The sequence below is a fragment of the Ips typographus genome, linkage group LG4 (genome assembly GCF_016097725.1).
Source record: "Ips typographus isolate SLU linkage group LG4, UJ_Ityp_2.0, whole genome shotgun sequence".
Classification (NCBI taxonomy): Eukaryota; Metazoa; Arthropoda; class Insecta; order Coleoptera; family Curculionidae; genus Ips; species Ips typographus.
The window spans coordinates 13,935,863-13,956,015 of NC_138425.1; the positions used below are offsets into that span (position 1 = coordinate 13,935,863).

Genomic DNA, 20,153 nt, shown 5'->3' on the forward strand with positions numbered 1-20,153 from the left:
CTATTAAATTTGCACCGCGCCCCGTAGATGTAACATTGATGTTTGTTTGTTTACATCTGTAAATAGGCGAATGTCATTCTTCTTCTTTACGTGCCGTCTCCTTTAAGAAGGTTGGCTATCATCATGGCGATTTTTATCTTTGAAGCTGCGGATCTGAACAAATCAACAGAGCTACTGTTGTACCACTGCCTTAGGTTGTTCAACCAGGAGATGCGTCTTCTTCCTATACTTCTTCTACCCTGTATTTTTCCTTGTATAATAGTTTGCAACAGTGTGTACCTCTCCCCTCTCATCACGTGGCCCAGATATTGCAATTTTCTGATTTTGATTGTGTTGATTATTTCCTTCTCCTTTCCCATTCTTCTCAACACCTCCTTGTTCGTTGTTCTGCTCACCCAGCTTATTCTGAGGATTCTTCGATATGCCCACATCTCGAACGCTTCCAGCCGGTCAGTGTCGCACTTCTTAAGCGTCCAGGCTTCCATTCCATATAATAGTACTGGAAATATGTAGCATTTAAGCATTCTGATTTTAAGATGTAGACTAAGATCTGTTCTGGTTAATGCATTCCTCATTTTATTAAACACTGATCTAGCCTTTCCGATTCTTGATCTTATTTCCTGTGAATAATCATTATTGTCATTTACAATCGTGCCCAAGTACTCGTATTTGCGGACTTTCTCCACTGGCTCCCCTTTGATCCATAATGTTTCTCGCTGTTGCTGGTGTTTTGTGATTGTCATGAATTTAGTCTTTTTGGTGTTAAGTGTGAGCCCCCTTTCTTCGCTGATCTGTACTACTAGATCTATCAGCCTTTGCAGTTCTTCCAGGGTTTCTGCTATTAGTACTGTGTCATCCGCGTATCTGATGTTGTTTATAACCTTTCCATTAACTTTCACTCCCGTTGTTTTTTGATTTTCCAGTGCTTCTTGTACTATGTCTTCTGAATACAGATTGAAGAGTAATGGTGAGAGCACGCATCCTTGTCTTACTCCACGTTTTATTTTTATCTCTTCTGAAAGTTCATTTTGCACCGAAACTTTGGCAGTCTGGTTAAAATAGAGATATGTTATTATCCTGATATCATTCCTGTCAATGTTTTTATCTCTCATGAGTTTTATGAGGTGATTATGGCGGACTTTGTCGAAAGCTTTGTTATAATCGAGGAAGGCTACATATGTTGGTTGATTGACGTCCATGAGTCTTTGAGACAACACATTAAAAGCAAACAACGCCTCTCTAGTACCCATTGCGTTTCTGAAACCAAATTGTGTTTCGCTAAGATCTTGTTCAATCCTTCTAAAAATTCTTCGATGTATAATTTTAAGGAATATCTTAAGGGTATGGCTCATTAGGCTGATCGTCCGGTGGTCCTTGCATTCCTTAGCGTTCAATTTTTTTGGCAGTGTAATAAATGTTGATTTGAGCCATTCTCCAGGGATGATTCCGGTGTTATATACAGTGTTGTACAGATCTACCAGTACTCCAATTTGGTCTTCTGCAATTAATTTGATAATTTCTGTTGGTGTTTCATCAGGTCCTGGAGCTTTATTGTTTTTTGTTGTTCTAACTGCATATATAACTTCTTCTTTTGTTATATTTGGGCCCTGTTCCTTATCTGTGTCTCCATCTGTGGTTTCCTGTTGTCTCTCGTCTTCAAACAATTCTTCGATGTATTCTTTCCATCTTTCGAGTTTCCCTTTGGTGTCTGGAATTATCTTACCGTTTTTGTCTAGTAGAATACTGCTTTTGTTTGCTCTTTTGATGCCCGCTAGTTCTTTAATCTTTTTATGGAGATTGAAGTCGTCATGTATTGCTTGGAGTTCTTCTATTTCTACGCATTTTCCTTCGTACCATTTTTCTTTGGCGTGTCGTATTTTCTTTCTGTATGGTCTTATATGCGCTATCGTCTCTATTCTTGTACGACCTTCTGATTTCCATTAACTGTAATATGTCATCAGTCATCCATGATTTTTTCTTGTTTGTAACCTTGATTGTTGCTAATAGGTCTGTTGTTGGGGTCATAATTGTAGTTTTAAGAGTTTCCCATTTTATGTTTACGTCGGAGCTCGGGGTTAAGTCAATTTTGCTTAGTTCTTCATTTATTTTTTCTGTAAGTTGTTGTTTTACCATTGGGTTTTTCAGATGTGAAACTGGGAGCTGCTTTTTGTTATCTATGGCTGCTTGTTTCTTGAGGCGGATTTCCATTTTAACTATCACTGGATTGTGGTCTGACCCGATGTCCGTACCCGGGTAAGTTTTAGCCGATTTAATGGTATTCTGATATCTCTTCTTTATCAAAACATAGTCTATCTGATTCCTTATAATCTTGTTGTCTTTATCAGCTGGCGATTTCCATGTATATAATCGTCTTTCGTGCAGCTTGTAGAAGGTGTTTGTGATTGCCATATCGTGTTCTTGGCAGAACTCTGTCAATCTGTCTCCTCTTTCGTTCCTTATTCCCAGTCCAAAATCCCCAATGATATCATCCACTTTGCCTTTCCCTATCTTTGCATTAAAGTCTCCCATAATGATTGTAATATCTCTGTTTTTCGTAATCTCTAGAGCTTGTTGGACGTCATCATAAAATTGATCAATTTCTTCTTCGTCTTTATCAGCCGTGGGAGCATATACTTGAATTATGTTGAGTGTTCTTTGCGCTGTTTTTATTCCTATCATAATTACTCTATCTGATATGGGTGTGAAGTTGGTTACTAAATGTTTGAGGCTTCTGTGTACGACTATTGCTACTCCATTTCTATGTTGTTGTTCGTTGTTACCTGAATAGTATATTTTTGATTGTTCGAATAGCATTTCACCTTGGTCCGGCCATCTGGTTTCGCTCATTCCCATTATGTTAACTTCAAGTCGTTGCATTTCTTGGAGCACATTGTGAATTTTTCCTCCTTCATACAAGGATCTAACGTTCCACGTACCGATTTTCAATACTTTCTTCTTTCTCGCTTCTTTCAGAACCGTCCCCCCCGGAGATCCGATTGGGGGACTTGAAACTCCGGAATATTTTGTTTTGAAATCAGCCATTTTGATTTTACTAGGGATATCCATTGGGATCTTTAATGCAGTGGTTTCCCGTTGCCTTCTGCATCTCTATGCCGTTGGTCATTTACTGACTCATCCGCCTTTAGAGAATATTTCTCTTCTCTAGGACAATAGGGTGCCCTTACTCTCGTGAGCTCCTCCACCCGAAGCTGTTGGCTGACAAGAGGGGATTACTTCTACCGGTAATCATTCGGCCGGCAGCCTCAGCAGGTTAACAGGTGAGACGCCGTTTGCAACCGCCCAATCTGGGTACAGACGTTGCTATTGTGCTAGTTTTGGTCCGCCCCGGGTATTTGATTTCCCCGGTACCACCCATATCTGGGAGGCTTTCCCCTATCCGCCACCTGGGGAGGCGCCCGATGGAGGACTAGCAACCCCACACGGGGAATGTCATTCAGAGTGATTTAATAGTTACTTTGCAGCAAGTGACTTAAACCATTTTTTATTCACGAAAAGAACAACTAGGTCTACAAGCGTAGCGAGTGGCCTAAGCTCTTCGAGTGATTAAACCGGTTTAAGTCACGTGTACACTTTTGTGACTAAGTATGTTCAGGCCAATTGCGTGTGACAAGTACTACCAAGTAATCTTCATAAAACGTCTCATTAACTCAAAGCTAACTAAGGTAAAATCTCTAAAAGCTCTAATGATCGTCCGAATTATCGTGTTTGACAAGTACTGTCAAATAATGACATTTTATGAAACGGCCCATTAACTCAAAGCCAATAACTAAAGTAAAAATAGTTTTTATTGAATTATTTTGTTATTTGTGAAGCAAATTATAAGTTATTATACATCACTAAAATCAGAATAAAACGTACTATTTGGTGGGCTAAAAATCCAATATGGCGCCCATAAGAAAAAAGAAAGTTGATGATGGCTGCCAAAAAACGAAACGTCGTGTGGCAAATTTGAATCCATCATCGAATAGCTAGGAAAAAGTGGCAATGAAAAGATGCTTTTAGTTTTGGGATATCTCTTCAAATAAGGTTAGAAATAAATAAAAACAAAAAATCAAATTTTCAGTTTTTTTCGGATATCTTCGGAAGTACTTGGAAAATCAAAATTTTTAAAACAGCATTTGGTTGAGCTTTATATTGCGCAACTTTGCCCCAATTTAAACTTTCTCGTATCTCTTATGGTTTCTGAGATCCCAATGGTGAGGGTCGAATTTGAATTACCCTGTATACAGGGTGTTTATGAAGTAGTTGTACAAAGTTTAAGGGGAATCTTTGGACCAATTTTAAGCAATAAAGTTCGTATAAACATAGGACCGACCGACAAACTCCGTCTATATTAATTATTTAGTTTCGGGAGGTCTGTAGCTACTAAAAAACGAAACGTAGGGGCTGAAAACTAAAACTCTTTTCTTGAAAGAGCATGAAAAAGTGCCTCCAAAAGGTGCCATTGATTTTCCGAAATAATCAATAATAAAGTGGTAAAAAAAAATAGGAATTTGACTTTTCTATATAGAACTTTGCCTCCATTTTACTAAATCTCTATCAACCATAGTTTCTAAGATAGCAATGCTAATTCCTCGAATTTGTAACACTCTGTATAGTGAGCGGCAATACAATGGTATAAATTCGTTCACTTCAGATAATAGCCAAAGAATGAAGATATTCAATGATAAGAAAAATTATTAATAAAGTCGGTTTAAAGTATGAAACTTATCATATTCTAAACTGTAGAAAATTATCAAGTGCAATTTTTTTTTGGATCTGAATGCAGTTCTAAAATACATTCTTCAAAAAAAAACTGTATTATCAATTCAACAGGTATTTTGAAGATACGAGTGGGCTGGGTATTGGAAGCTATGAAGCACTACTTAGACATAATAGGAAGCAAAAAGAAGTTAGAAAATCACAGTCCCTTCGAAATTAGACTTTTGGTATTCAAGATTTTGTCTATAAAAGACTGGGATTCCTACGAAAGCACTAAGTTAGAGCGAGTGTTGACGTCTTTTAAGATCAACTACAATCTAAAGTTTTAGACTTACCCCACTTCAGCGTCGTCAACTGGAAGGTTGCTTATGCCGTGTTCCTCATACCTTTTATAACGAAGTATGGGACGTCATGTTGAGAACACCAAAAGGACTTATAGTGGAGGGAAACATTATCCCACAGGAACCAACCATGTCCAATATGACTAAAAACGAGCTTACCTTTTCGCTTCTGGTTGAACAGGTGATAAATAGAACCCCCATATTTGTTTAACAATTTTTTTGTGGGATGTTTTGTAGATGTTGAACCATATAAATGTTCCTGAGTATCGGCAACTCGTAGTCGAATTGCTCACTATAGTAGCCACTATTTTGTGTAGGAATCCAGAACTCACTTTTAACCAACCTCTAAACTTACGCCAACTGATTAAGGATGCAGCTCACATGTATTGTAAGGTAAGTACGAAAATAGTAGTTTTCCTATTCAGTGTGCAAAGTTATGTTTTCCCACACGCGAAAGCAGTTAGACGAACGACGCGAAGCGGAGTTCGGATAAGCTCCAAGTGCGGGAAAACTACTTTGCACACGTGTTAGGAACAATATTTTTTCTACGAATGAAATATCTATACATTTTGTTTTTAATTTTTATTGATATTAAAAACAACAACTTATAACTATTTATTGTTATTAACAACATTAATGTTAAATGTACAGTTGGTCGCGTTTTTTAAATTGATCGCAGATTGAGCAACTGAAGGTAAAATACTGGTACTTGGAACTGCTTCACTTTCTTTAGGATTGAAGGTCAGAATTTTGATACTTAATCCTTTTTTATAACTTGTGGATTCATCAATGTATTCTTCAGCTACCGTAGTCGATTTCCAACCCCCCAAGCGTTTTATGTCAGTGATTCCTTCTCCAGAATCGGCCAGGAACGTTGCCGATGATCGACGATAACTGTGCCCTGTGTAGAGTTCTGGATTTGGCAACTTCAAAAAAATAGCTATTTCAGAAGGCATCTTTCCAAAACTGTTTACTCCAACACTGCGAAAAACATTTACCCTTTCTGTAAACTAGGAAAAAACGATTGTTTGACTTTTTTGGACGTAGGCCGGTGTATCTTCTGTACAGTTGCAGGTAGGTTCCGTTATGAACTTCTTCTGATATAATAAAGTTTCTTGCTGTATGATTTTTGGAATCCCTAATTTTAACAATTATGAGGTTTCTTTTGTCTTCAATATCTGTAGTGGTTAAATTGGCTAGCTCTTCCCTTCGACATGCACCAGCAAGTCCGAATGTAGTGGCAACTTTAATTAACAGGTAAATTTCATCTGGTGCGGAGTTCATAAAACTGAATATTTCTTCTTTTGTAAAAATTTTCGCCTTTTTAGGTTTAAAACCAACATTCTGCTTTTTCAGAAATGCAGTGAGCTTATAAAATTCACCGATATCGATGTCTCTTTTTATTTTTATTACATTTTTGAGCATTGAATACTTTGACCACATTGTGTTAGGTTTGAATTCTTTGCTTAAAGTAACAAAATACGCTAAAAGTACCTCTTCCTTTAAGGTTTTTGTTCGCACCATTGGGTAAACAACTCGTACTGTTTCTCGTATTTTTCTCGCGATTTGAGAGGCAGCAATTGCAAACTAGCCATGTTGGCGGCTTTTAGAACATCTTCCGGAAGTTCATCTTCAGTGATATCCATTATTAAAATAGTTTTTTTAACTTAAATAAGTAAGAATAAACACTGTTGTAGACTTTAAATTGCATATAAATGCGTTGTTTGACAATGAGCTTTGGTTTCTAAGGAAACAAGCCTCATTTTCAAAGACAGAGACAAGGTGGTTTATTTACCTAAACTGTACGGAAGAATAATGTGAAAAAAGTCGTGTTTTTTATATGAAACCCCTGAATATTATTACATTTTTGAATTCTACGCAAAATTCTAAGCAGATTTTATGTATAATAGTCTATATAAAACCACTGTTGCAAGGTATAATCAGCATTTTAAAAAGTGTGCGGGAAAGTGCCACTTTGCACACACTTTTACGTATGCAAAGTAGCTTATTTGCAAACATTCGTAGAAAAAATGCATTATTATTAAATGTTTGTAGAAAAAAGAAACATTTTCAGTGATATAAAAAAAATGTATTACAATAATTTAATAAAATCAACTTGAAATGGCATAAAAATATAGTTAGTATCAACAAATAACACAAATTCATAGTAGTTCAGACGGGCGAAGACGATCCGTTGCGCTGCCGTCTAACTGTGATGTACTTATACACAAAACAACCTAACATTAACTTACTGTCCGTCACAGACTTGACTTTAGTGTGTTCATTTCACGTTCTAATCACAGACAATTAAAGATGTAAAATAATCGAATTTCAGCTAACAATTTTATTATCAATCTTCAAACACATCATCGTCGTCGTCGTTGTTTCGACATCGTCACACAAGTCGTGTTTTTTATATGAAACCCCTGAATATTATTACATTTTTGAATTCTATGCAAAATTCTAAGCAGATTTTATGTATAATAGTCTATATAAAACCACTGTTGCAAGGTATAATCAGCATTTTAAAAAGTGTGCGGGAAAGTGCCACTTTGCACACACTTTTACGTATGCAAAGTAGCTTATTTGCAAACATTCGTAGAAAAAAGAACTATTATCCTGTAAAACTGCATTTACATTCACTTTAAAGTCAACTTTGTTATGAAATTGACAAGCTTGACATAGTGACATTTACATTAAAAATAATTCCAATTTGACTTCAAAGTGCACTTCGAAGTGCGTCAAGCTGCTTGGCAGATGCAAGTAAACTGACCAATTTATAGCTTAGAATGATGTTTGGTTTACTAGAATTTAAATTTTCCAAGAATTTTTGTGTTTTAAAGTTAAAATTTGTATTAGATTAACTAGATATTACGTATACGACGACAATTACACTTTAAATGCTGATGTATTAACCTAAAAGTTTACAGATTTACCATGTCATTGTTTGGTAAATAGAGAACTGTCAAATTTGAACAGTATACTTCATTGGGAGTACAAAAATTAAGGTTTTTCCGTGCGCGTATGACCAATTACGCAAGTCATGCAAGCACGGAAAACCTATTTTTGGGCGAATTATGAACGACATTTTTCATTATACTTCTTTGAAAACGAAGGCATTAAAGACTTGAGAAAAAAAAGACATGACTGACACCTAACTAATCATTTCTATGACTAGTTTAAAGTATTTTAAAAAAAAATAAATATTATAAAAGGTATAAGATATTATATACAGGGTGGTCCAGTTTTAAATGTCAATAATTCTCGAATCCATAGCCAATTAAAAAATAAGTTGACATTCATTATGTCATTTTCCTGAAATGTGCTTCTTAAGGAAAATACAGTCCTTCAAATTTCTGTTTAAAAAATCGTTTTTTTTGTCATACCTGTCAGACCGTTGGAGCAATATTGATCAAATTTGGAACAAGCACTTTATTACACGTTATTACGGTCAAAGACCTAAAAGTAACCCAACCCAACTTAAAATTTGTCTTGGAAAATTCACTTAAGAAGTTTAAAAAATATTATTGTAGCCAGTTTTCATAGTTTCCAGACAAACTGAAAGACTTTAGTTTTGAAAATTGACTTTTCATGCAAATCGAGAGACTTTAATACTGATAATTGACATGTAGACATAAAAATTAAGTACTTTTTCAAGAATTTGTTACCACAAATTCATACATTTAAACCTTAAAAATTGACTTGAACCCCAAAATGTGACTGAACTAATGAAAAGTGACATCAGAAGCTTAAAATTTGCATTTGAAGTAAGTTTTCATAATTTTAAGACAAATTTCAATATTTTAGTCTTGAAAATAGTCTTAGATGCAGGACATTAACATTAGATTCATGAAAATTGTCTTGAAAACGAACTTTTCGTGCTTTTTACTTTGCTTTTCATTTTCTTCGAACTCTGGACTATTTTTACTACTTCAAAACTGCTTTCAGCTTGGAAAATCGAGTTTCAAGACTATCTTCACCAAGTTATTGACATAGCAAACTTAAAAAACAATTTTTACATTCTTCATAGACTTAAAATGGCATTCCAAGCTTTGTCACTATTAAATCGACTTCTAGACACCTCAGTGCTAAAAATTCGGGTGTATTTCTTAATAAACTAGACTGTTTTTAGTGTTTTAAGGCTGTTTTCAGTGTCTCAAATCGAGTTTCAAGACTATCTTTAAAAATTTTTTGACTTATCAAGCCTAAAAGCCAGTGTGTCCACTGACCATAGTCTTGAAAATGTTATTTCAAGCTTCTTCACTATTAAATTGACTTCTACACTCATAGGTGCAATAAATTGTAGCATCTCTAAGAAATTCAGACTGTTTTTAGTGCTTTTTAAGACTGAAAAATCGAGTTTAAGACTATATCCAAAAGTCAAGTTTCTTCATTAATAAAAGTAAAAAATTTTGGTACCAAATGCTACAATAATAGTCTTGAGAACTAATTTTTAGAAATAAAATAGTCCGAAAATTTAATTTACTTCTAGACTTGTTGTCCAGTCCAGAAAATTCAGTTGTACACCAATTAAAGTCTTGAAAATATACTTTTGGACTCTCTTTAGTCCTAGTAAAGTCAGTTCTAGCATTAACGGTCAACTTTTATATTATTTTTAGTAGTAAAAAATGAGTTTCATGCACAATACAATCTTTGTCTTGATTTCCGGACTTTTTTTAGTTCTTGAATGCCAGTTTCAGACACTCAACCAGGATGGCAGTCTGAAAAAGCGAATCATAAGACCATTCCTAGTAGTAAAAAGCAAGTTTTTAGACTATTCAGTACAAATTTGGACTTTCACAAGTCTTGAATGTTCAGTTTTAAACTATAAAACGATTTTTTAAATTGAAATTTGGAGGACTGTATCTTCCTTAGGAAACATTTTTCAGAAAAATGACACAATGCAAGTCAACTTATTTTTTGATTGGCTATCAAATGGTGAATTATTGACACTTAAAACTGGACCACCCTGTAGATTTTTAAAGCAGTTTTTAATCATAACAAAAAACAGCAAATCGTATTAACTGGCAATCTAACAACAAACTCGTCAAAAATCGGTATTAAGTAGGTCACGTTTGAATCAGATCTGCGTCCATTAAATAAAATTCTTGAAAGCAGAGAACAGAAATCTCAGGAGAAGTGTTGATAGAATGTGACAGAAGAAGCAAGACAATAACGGATTCCTGTCACACTCTACAGGTCTTTCTCTTGATAATTATCTTCCCTCGTTTCAAGAATACGCATCCTGATGACGTACAACGGCCGAATTAATGCCGAGGATTATAATTACCTATATTAAGCTTATTTAATGTCTAATTCTGGGCGAATGTATCGCACGTATCGTAGAAGTTCATCACTATCTTCACATACGTATGGACGTCTTTTGCTACACACTTCGTCATGCCAATGAATTCCGTCCCCATATTTGTTGTTGACTACTGCTAGGCAGTTTTCAGGTTTGCCGTTTAAGGCAAACTCCCTAAAAAAATCAGCTTTATTACATGTACAAACAAAGTTTTCGTATAAATAATTATAAAAGAGATAATTTATTTTATGGAACTAAAACATACCTGTTATCCGGTTGTGGAACTCCATTACCGCCAGTATAGGACCAATCATTTGACTCTCTGTCAGTCGTAGGTGCTAGTTTTAGGAAAATTGCTGTCCAGGACCACCCGTTAATTTCCGTTGGCAGTAAATCCGGCCTATCGCAACCCTGATAGAAATAACTTTTTTTAATCGTATTTATATTATTTTTTCTAAAAACGCATTAAAAATTCAACTTTTAACACGCTATTGAACTATCAACCGTGAGGAAATTTAAAATCTTAAAAGCTTTTACATGTGTGCCTTAAAAGCACTTTTAGCACTCGAATCATAAATATCTATTTCCATACTTCCGTCACTTAAAGTGTCACTTATGTGACGTAGTTGAGAAATAAAAAATTGAAAATCTGACAACAATGCACACAACTCGTTAAAAAACAAGATTAATAAGGTTTCGTTAAAAAAAAAAAATATTATATAGGGTGTGTCATGTGACAGTGGCCGATACCAACTTTCTTATTTTAAATACAACCCCCTGTATATTATTAGTTTTTTGGAAGAATTCAGAATATTCTACACCATTTACACATGTAGTTTAGAAAGCGTCAGCTGAATTTTAGAAACCATAAGATGGATTTAAAAAATATCACTTGTATTTCAGAAAAGGTACTTTCAATTTTAGAATAATAACTTTGATTTTCGAAATTGGAATTTGTATTTCAGATTAGTCACTTGTATTATAGAAAAGAGCAGTTGGATTTTAGACGTGGTCATTTGTAATTTGGAAAATTAAAGTTGAGCAAAAAGTAAATAGTTTAACGAATATTTTTAATAACATTGTGGTTTAAGCAGTTCAATGAAAAATCGATTTATCTCGAAAACCGTTCATTTTATCGAAATAAAGGAAGAGTACAATTTTTCGATAAAAATGTCAAGAGTATCCATTAATGGCGTTTGCAGCTGAAAATAATGACAGCTGTCAAAGTTTAAGCCAATTGTGTCTTAGGTCCAGTTAGTTCCTGCCTTTCGAAGACGAGATACCTGATTTTCATGTCAAATAGAAGGTCTCTTTCGATAAAACATTAAACCCAATAATCATTACAATATACAAAGTGTTTTAAAAGTTACGGCCAAAAACGTTAATTGGAAGGCAGTTCTTTGGGGCTCAATATTTCCCTTAAGAGTGACTTAAAAAAATTATAAAAACAAATCGTATATAATCGAAATTAATGAACAAATCGTATTATTTTGACCTCCCCTGCATGTCCCCGAGAGATTGTCATATAGTTATGGGACACCCTGTATATTTTATATAAATTAATACTATCGATGGGCGGGTTTTTTTGCTTAAAGTGATATTAAAAAAAAAACAATAAACTAATAACCACATAGAAACACAAAAAAAACTGAAATTGAAATAACGCGTTCTAAAATACAATTGACCTTTTCTGAAATACAAGTGACGAATCTGAAATACAACTTACGTTTTCTAAAAACAAATTTACGATAATGAAATACAAGTTATAGATTCTGAAATCCAACTTATATTTTTAAAATCCAAGTGATATTTTCTAAACTACATCTGTAAATGGTGTAGACATAATTCATGTACAATGTCCCATACGTATCTTCAAGTGTTTTCAGATGTATTACAAAAATTAACATTAAAAAAAGAAAATTATTTTATATTTTTTTTACGTTCGCGGCGAACATTTTGAACATCTCTTACATTGAAATTAATGTTTTTTTGTTTTTTTCACATTATTTGTGAAATATGGGACATTGTACATGAATTATGTCTAGAATTTTCTGAACAATCCAAAAAACTAATAATATACAGGGGGTTGTATTTAAAACAAGATTTTTTTTTTTTGAAAAAAGTGCGCATCTAAAAATACAAATCGACGTGTCCAAGCGTTTTTCATAACACGCTCTCATTTATTCGTTATCGAATTTATTCCATTTGGCTGTTCCACACTGTATACGGATGAACCCAAAATTTTCGTTTTTGCTTTTTTCTGAGCAAATACGACACAACGACTAATTCGTCTTTTTGTCTACTGACTTACTATATATTAGTTTACTGCTGAATTAGTTGTAATAACAATAAGTGTCACCTGACTATAAGCTACGCTGTAAAGTGTCATAACGGCCAAATTTAACTGCACAGAGTTACGAATACAAATTTGCGACGTGATTCATCAGAGACGCGACGATTTGACATTTTGCAGTTTTACGCCACTGTTTAATGAGTTTTCAAAAATACTTACTAAACGTCATAGCTAGTTCAGTTCACTGTTAGCTCAGTTTAGTCCAACTATACAAATTAAAAGCTTCTGGAGCATTTCGACGACGAGTTTTGGCGTTGGCAGCGTTGATTTGAATGTAATTTTCAAGACAGATAAGGAGTGACGGATGTAATTAATACGATAGTGGTTTATTGGGTAATTTCGCAAAAAAAAAGAGTTATAGAGAGTATATGTTTCACCATGTGTATATCAGTTTTAATACAAAAATAGGATGACGCTACAATGCAATAAACAGGTACGTACACGGTTTTGAATGTGTCGTTTACCGTGTACATGTTCCACTGTTGTTTCATCCCGATTTTGTGTAAATTTACATATACAGGGTGTCCCACGACGAAAGACCTCGATTGATATTGGAAAAAGTATAAATAGGAGAGTTTTGAAAATTTGGTAGGATACTGATGTGGGCATGCCCAATCCAACTAAAATATTTTCAAGATGGTTGACTTCCGCTTATACCGGAAGTCGATCACAACTTTCTTATTTTAAATAGAACACCCTATATATTATTACATATTTGGATTCCTCACAAAATTCTGACCAACTTTTGTATAGAATGCCCTATGCCTATCTCTAGCCGTTTTCGAAATATTTGATGTTTTTCCAAAAAAGTGACAGTTGCAACGCTCAACATATTTTTGTACTATGTTAAAACCGTATTTCATTTTGCAATGAAACTTTGGGTTATTGTAAATAAAGGATCGTTTTATTAAACTGAGGGTGCGTAATGACTCATTTGTATACAGGGTCGTCAAAAAAAAATCATAAAGTTGCCACTAAAAAAAATGAAAAATCTCAAGTTTTTTAAATAGAAACCCACATTTTTTATGACGGAATCATTTTGAGCATTAAAAATTACTATAAGTTTCAATTTACTTGCCTATACCTAAATCCAACCCATTTCGTTTTATTTGAGAATAAACATTTTTTTATTAGGCTGCATGGTTGGGATTAGCTGGTACTCTAGTTAGCCATGCTTTTGACACAGGGTGATATTGGAGAACTGCAAAGCATGTTATGTTGAGCGTTGCAACTGTCACTTTTTTGGAAAAACATCAAATATTTCGAAAACGGCTAGAGATAGGAATAGGGCATTGTACACAAAAGTTGGTTAGAAATTGCAATTTCTACATTTGTATTATTAAGGATTGGTTTTGTTTTAATAGCTTTTATCTTCACAGATCCCGTATTCTTAAAATTTTCAATTATTTGCTTGACAGCTTTTCGTGATGGATTTGGTTTTTCTGGATAACGAGCGGCAAATACCTCACATGTTCTACTCACAACTTTATCACATTTTCCGTAAATTATAAACAGATTTAAGTAATCTTGGTTTGAATAACGTAACCGCGACGGCATATTTGCAATTGTCAAAACACTCAAAACTAGTGTTATTAACATGCCCTGCAGGTCTCCAATATCACCGTGTGTCAAAAGCATGGCCAACTAGAGTACCAGCTAATTCCAACCATGCAGCCGAGCATGCAGCCTAATAAAAAAATGTTTATTCTCAAATAAAACGAAATGGGTTGGATTTAGGTATAGGCAAGTAAATTGAAACTTATAGTAATTTTTAATGCTCAAAATGATTCCGTCATAAAAAATGGGGGTTTCCATTTAAAAAACTTGAGATTTTTCATTTTTTTTAGTGGCAAGTTTATGATTTTTTTTTGACGACCCTGTATACAAATGAGTCGTTACGCACCCTCAGTTTAATAAAACGATCCTTTATTTACAATAACCCAAAGTTTCATTGCAAAATGAAATACGGTTTTAACATAGTACAAAAATATGTTGAGCGTTGCAACTGTCACTTTTTTGGAAAAACATCAAATATTTCGAAAACGGCTAGAGATAGGCATAGGGCATTCTATACAAAAGTTGGTCAGAATTTTGTGAGGAACCAAATATGTAATAATATATAGGGTGTTCTATTTAAAATAAGAAAGTTGTGATCGACTTCCGGTATAAGCGGAAGTGCAACCATCTTGAAAATATTTTAGTTGGATTGGGCATGCCCACATCAGTATCCTACCAAATTTTCAAAACTCTCCTATTTATACTTTTTCCAATATCAATCGAGGTCTTTCGTCGTGGGACACCCTGTATAGATAGACAAGTTTCTTTCTTTTATACTGTTTCGAATTTAGTTATGAAGACAATGCAAGTTTCATGTTTTCATTGTAGTAAATATCAAGCAATGACAAATAAAAAGAGGCGAAGGATAACATACCCGATAAACTACTGAGAATTTAACGAAGAAAAAGAAAATTCTCGATAATTTACAGCCGTGAATTCTTAAATTTTTGGTTTTAAAACTTTTTGCAACGCAGACAACAAATGGTTACCACTTATGAATCAATATTATATCATCATATTCAAAAACAATTAAATCTTCTTACCTTAAAGTCGCATATTCTACCTGAAGTCCAAATTTCTGCAATATGTTCTTTCGCAATAGTATTTTTCATCCACTCATTTTCTTGAGGTGTCTCGAGCGAAACAGTGTCCATGCAACGCATTCTGCAAAAGTTTCTGGCACCAAGCCAGTCTTCTTTGTCTAGATTTTCTGAAAAAAAAAACACTCGATTATGTAAACTACTTTCAACAATGTGACAGCGTTTACCTCTCCATTGATAAAAATAATTTTGTCCGAAAGGAGACGTTTCATGGATAATTCTGTGAGCACATAATTCTGGGATAGGTGATTCCAGTTTCCTTCCATTAGGAAATTGAGCTACTATACTTTTAATACTTAATAGAACTAAAACTGCGACCAACACCTTCATTGTAAATTTGTTAGTTGCTACTGGAGAAAGTGTGGCGATTGAATTGGTTTTTATACAGAGTCGGTCAAATTAGTGATGCACGTATGGGAATCTGGTTTACCTTAGGTCGGTTAAATGAGCCGAGTTTTAGAGAATATTATTATTAACTCTTAACGGGTTTCAGAAAATAGTTTATTTTGTTTTCCAAAAAATGAATATGGGAAACTGCATTTTTAAGATTGCCCTTCAGTTTTTCAACCAAACCAGATGCAGTTCAAAAGTCACGACTTTCCAGACAGGAGTGATAATTTTGTAGATTTTTATGCACCGAACTTTTTAGGCGCTTAAAAATCCTTTTTAATTACTTCATTCTTATTTACACCCTCTTTTTGTGGACAACATCGTTGTTATTTGTATTAAAAATTAGAAGATTAGGGGTTTATACAGTTATATTAGCGCGGTGGTCTTCTAATCGTTCTTCTTCTTCTTCTAATAGACCCCTTAGTATGTAACCTACTATTCCCTTTCTCTTCGTGGCTTAACCATTCAATGATTAACCAAATTTTTATTGGTCGGATAAACTCACTTATGCTAATAAATGGTAATACTTAGCTTACCTAACTTTCACGCAATAATGTAATAGAATAAAGTTTGAAGTATTCAGTATTCGACGGTTTAGGCGTAACAGACAACTAAATGGCAGGTTGTTGGAATGTTGTGTGGCAAAAGTGAACCGTTGAATGATGACCGCAGAAACGTAAAATAAGATTACAAGAGACAAAAAAAGTGGGCCTAAAAGTGAATGAAGATCAAAGTATTTATACAGACCCGCAGCAATAGGAGGAGAGGCCAGAACATGACAATAAGCGACCAAAACTTTGAGGTGGTCAATGACTTTACACCTACCTATGCTGTAACATATCCAGCAAACGGGACGAGATGAAGGAGATCCAAAGAAGAATCAGTAATGCCAATAAAGTATACTACCACATTTCGGCCATAATCAGATCAGGGAATGTCCACAGGAAAACAAAACTAAAACTTTATAAAACAATAATTCCCCCAGTGGTATGCTATGGAAGCAAGACCTGGGCCTTAATTCTTGAAATCAGGGAACGGAATTCTCAAGAGAAGTGTTGATAGAATGTGACAGAAGAAACTGACAATAGCGGGTTTCTGCCACATTCTTCAGACCATTCTCTTGATAACTCACTTCCCTCGTTTCAAGAATTTGCACCCTGGACGCTCTGCGGAAACAATGGTGAACGCATTCGAAAGAAAGATCTTACGCAGAATATATGGAGCGTCCAAGAAAACGAACAGTGGATAATAAGATACAACAACGAGATCTACCAGCTCTTCGGAGAAGCAGACCTGGCAACAACAATAAGGTTACAAAAACTTAAATGAGCCGAGGATGGAAGAGTCAAGAGTAGTCGAAAATAAGGAGGCCAAGTCCCGATTTGGGCTGTAGCGCCATTGGATGGATGGAGACAAAAAAAAATTGAAAACGCTGTTATTTATGTCAAACTATGACACGTGGAGACGTATAAATTTAGGGTGATCGGAATAGATCGGTAGCAAGAAAATCTGAAAATAGTCGACAACATTGCCCATTATTGCCAACATATTTTAAGGATCGTAGTTTAAATTTTTGTTTCTAAGCAATGTTATTGTTCAGTAAGTTCGGTTGGCAAGAGAATTACCTGTTATGACGTGCAACTAAAGTTATTTATGATTATGAATCAAGGTATAGTTGTAAACACTACTTTACTGACTAAGTAATATTAAAACCTCCGTTATCCAGTATTACAGTCCTTTGAAACTTGATTTGTTTCTCTTGTAGTAATAGCATTTATATGTTTTCCTCACTTAAATCGTTTGAAGTATTACGAAGAGGTTAGAGATATGTGATTCGGTCGTCCTGATTAAAAATTTGCAGGTTAAAACCAGTGTTTGCTGAAAGAACATAAAGTTAGATAGCATAGACACTGCATGAAGTTATAAGGGGCACATACCAGGTTTTGTCCAATTTTTTTCTTTGCTTTTGTTTTACCACATGAAAGGGTTGTTTAGGTCAATATCTCGGGACGTTTCTGGGGGTTTCCCAATATTAATTTATTCGAGGAAGACGACATTGCAGTGCTCAACCTCGAATTAAGTTATGTAATAGTAACTTTTTATTTATCATTTTAGTCGAGTGTATATCCAATATTCTCTGTTACCTATTTTCAAAGCAACCCCATGATCGATACCAGACCATACAGGATGTCTAAAGAAAAAAAAGTTACCAATGAATATTTTCTAATTTTTTCTAACTTTCTAACTTGTTGTTTACGATAATAATAATATAAACGAAACGTTTTTGAGCGTTTCTTAATTAAGGTCATGTGTCCGAAGAAACATACATTTTCCGGAAAATTGATATAACAGTTTTCAATCTTAAATTAAGCCATATCAGCAGTTTTATATCTGTCATTTGTGTTACCTATTTGGAGTACTATAAAGGGAAGCCTCATGTTTGATCGGACCTTACAGGATGTCCAGAGATAGTGAGTAAAATTTGAAATTGTTTGCACAAGTTCTCTCACTTTAACTGCCTCTAGACACCCTGTATTAGTCTATCGGTCAGGGGGGTTGACTTAAAATTATGTAACGCGTAATATGGGAATTACACCTGACTTTTAAGACGGATCAAAACTTTCATTCGAGATTGAGCACTGAGCACTGTTATGTCGCATTGAAGAACTACCAAAAACGTCTCAGAATATAAACCTAAACACTCTATACCTATCTTATATCCCAAAATGTTTGGAAATTGATGGTTCACTCTAATAGCGCCAAATCAGGCAAAAATAGAGTATAAGAAATGAAAGTTAAAGAGTTTACAAAAAGTAAATATACGTTATCATATTGAACGATAGTTAACAATATTTGAGGGCTGCATTGTTGTCATATTTCTTGTTGTCTACGTTAAGACTACCTATTATGTTATCTAATCGAATTACTTTTTATTTCTTCGTACTATGGAGAAATAAATAAGTTACCACTTTTTTGTTTTACATCAATGATATTATAAGGTTTGGTTGCAATAATTAACCAGTCATTTAACTGGCGCCGAGTGGTTGCAATAAAGTTATCTCAAACATGATAATTAGTATATTACCGACAATTAAAAACCAATTTTATTTAATTTCTAGGATCACGACTTGCAACAAGAGAAAATCAGCTTTCTGATGGAAATTCCTTACATGCAATCGACAGGTTATTTGGCTAGGGCGACCGTAAATACAGTGCTTAAAGGCGGTCATATCGCTAATAATTTGAATGACAATTCACAGACTTTATGCAAAATACAGTAGTGAATGTATTTGATTAGCTGTGTTATCGATTTTATGTGTGTTAAAAATAAACTGTTACATTTGAGTTGTTGTTTGTTTTCACATCACATATTTTTTAAGAAATTACACACTGTATTTAGGGTCACTATAAGGATGATAGGAACGGTAAGAGATATACAGGGTGTCTCTGAATTGGTGTCATAAACTGTAAGGAGAGAAAATGCATTCAAAAATATCAGAAAAATAACCTATAAACATACTTCCATAATTGCTTCTTCTTCAAGATACATAATGTTAAAAATAAATAAAGATAAGAGATAAGTTAAAAAAATAGAAACTCCTTTCACAGTATTTTCATCATCAGAGAGATCATCACAGTAAGTCTGTTTGTTGTCCACGTAGTTCGATGTTTCTTGGGCGAGCGGGTCTGTTCATCCGAAAACCCTTTCCAGATGTTTAAGCTCCTTTTCTAACATGCATGTTCAACCCGCCACGCTTATAAATACGACCGACGTTCCAGCAGTCGAGCCATGTACCCCAAGACCTTCCCCCCGGATTGCGAGAATTTTATTCTCAACATCTGGGTAGAATCTTTCCGCAGCTAACCTGGTGCTAACTAGGCTCTCGCCGCACTCCCGGCACTTTCCCCTGCTTTGCTATGCAAAAGGGGGAAAACCATCCCCCACTCACCAGACCCTAACTCCCCAAAACTTTAAGCCGGCTGTTTGGACATCCTAATAGTTTGCCAGGACCACCAGAGATGGACGAGCTGACGAAGAAAGAAGAAATGGAGAACAAGAAGAGCGCCAGAAGAGCCCCTCCGTCAGCGGGGGATCCTTCTCCCAGGACATAGGATGCCGATGCAACTCTGGGAACTTCCCGAAAGGGAAAATTCCTGGACTTGTAGCGACTTCCTCTTCCAGGCCTATCCTTTGGTCTGGTGGTCTCTTGCTTGACCCGTCTATCTGAGGCCGTATTCCCTGCCAACGAACATTGGCGCAGTCGAGCCAGTCACCGTCCAGAGGTACGAAAGAGCACTTCGACCGTTACGTCATCGCCTTTGATATTGTCCGCCGCAGATATGGACGAAACGTCAGGAAGAAATTCCATTGGACCACGGCTTAT

The 20,153-nt window shown here is 35.0% G+C and overlaps 3 protein-coding genes across 6 annotated transcripts in view; 1 reads left to right on the forward strand and 2 right to left on the reverse strand.

Moving 5' to 3' along the window:
* Positions 1 to 19,113, forward strand: part of LOC145727703 (putative phosphorylase b kinase regulatory subunit beta) — a 51,349-nt gene extending 32,236 nt beyond the window's left edge. For 3 of the 4 annotated variants that reach the window (XM_081977508.1, XM_081977509.1, XM_081977511.1), the window contains 4 exons: positions 4,837 to 4,999; positions 5,052 to 5,244; positions 5,301 to 5,456; positions 18,888 to 19,113. In XM_081977508.1, the coding sequence (XP_081833634.1) occupies positions 4,837 to 4,999; positions 5,052 to 5,244; positions 5,301 to 5,456; positions 18,888 to 19,049 (674 nt within the window). In that variant the 3' untranslated portion in view covers positions 19,050 to 19,113. The remainder of the gene's footprint in view (positions 1 to 4,836; positions 5,000 to 5,051; positions 5,245 to 5,300; positions 5,457 to 18,887) is intronic. The other variant, XM_081977512.1, reaches the window with a different exon arrangement.
* LOC145727730 (uncharacterized) lies at positions 77 to 3,066 on the reverse strand. The gene is made up of 3 exons (XM_081977546.1): positions 1,928 to 3,066; positions 280 to 1,884; positions 77 to 223 (listed from the first exon to the last, which is right to left on the reverse strand). Exons 1-3 carry the CDS (start codon positions 3,064 to 3,066, stop codon positions 172 to 174), a joined length of 2,796 nt encoding a protein of 931 aa, XP_081833672.1. The 3' UTR covers positions 77 to 171.
* LOC145727710 (uncharacterized) lies at positions 9,246 to 15,678 on the reverse strand. Its single transcript, XM_081977526.1, has 4 exons — positions 15,546 to 15,678; positions 15,322 to 15,488; positions 10,634 to 10,779; positions 9,246 to 10,542 (listed from the first exon to the last, which is right to left on the reverse strand). Exons 2-4 carry the CDS (start codon positions 15,439 to 15,441, stop codon positions 10,365 to 10,367), a joined length of 444 nt encoding a protein of 147 aa, XP_081833652.1. The 5' UTR covers positions 15,442 to 15,488; positions 15,546 to 15,678; the 3' UTR covers positions 9,246 to 10,364.
* Positions 19,114 to 20,153: the final 1,040 nt, after the last annotated feature.

Coding starts and splice junctions, on each gene's coding strand:
- LOC145727730 (XM_081977546.1), bottom strand. CDS start 3,066: ATGGATATCCCTAGTAAAATCAAAATGGCTGATTTCAAAACAAAATAT. Junction 1,885..1,927: donor CAGTTAATGGAAATCAGAAG/GTCGTACAAGAA, acceptor AAGACCATACAG/AAAGAAAATACGACACGCCA. Junction 224..279: donor CACGTGATGAGAGGGGAGAG/GTACACACTGTT, acceptor GAAGAAGTATAG/GAAGAAGACGCATCTCCTGG.
- LOC145727710 (XM_081977526.1), bottom strand. CDS start 15,441: ATGCGTTGCATGGACACTGTTTCGCTCGAGACACCTCAAGAAAATGAG. Junction 10,780..15,321: donor GTAGAATATGCGACTTTAAG/GTAAGAAGATTT, acceptor TATTTCTATCAG/GGTTGCGATAGGCCGGATTT. Junction 10,543..10,633: donor GTTCCACAACCGGATAACAG/GTATGTTTTAGT, acceptor TGATTTTTTTAG/GGAGTTTGCCTTAAACGGCA.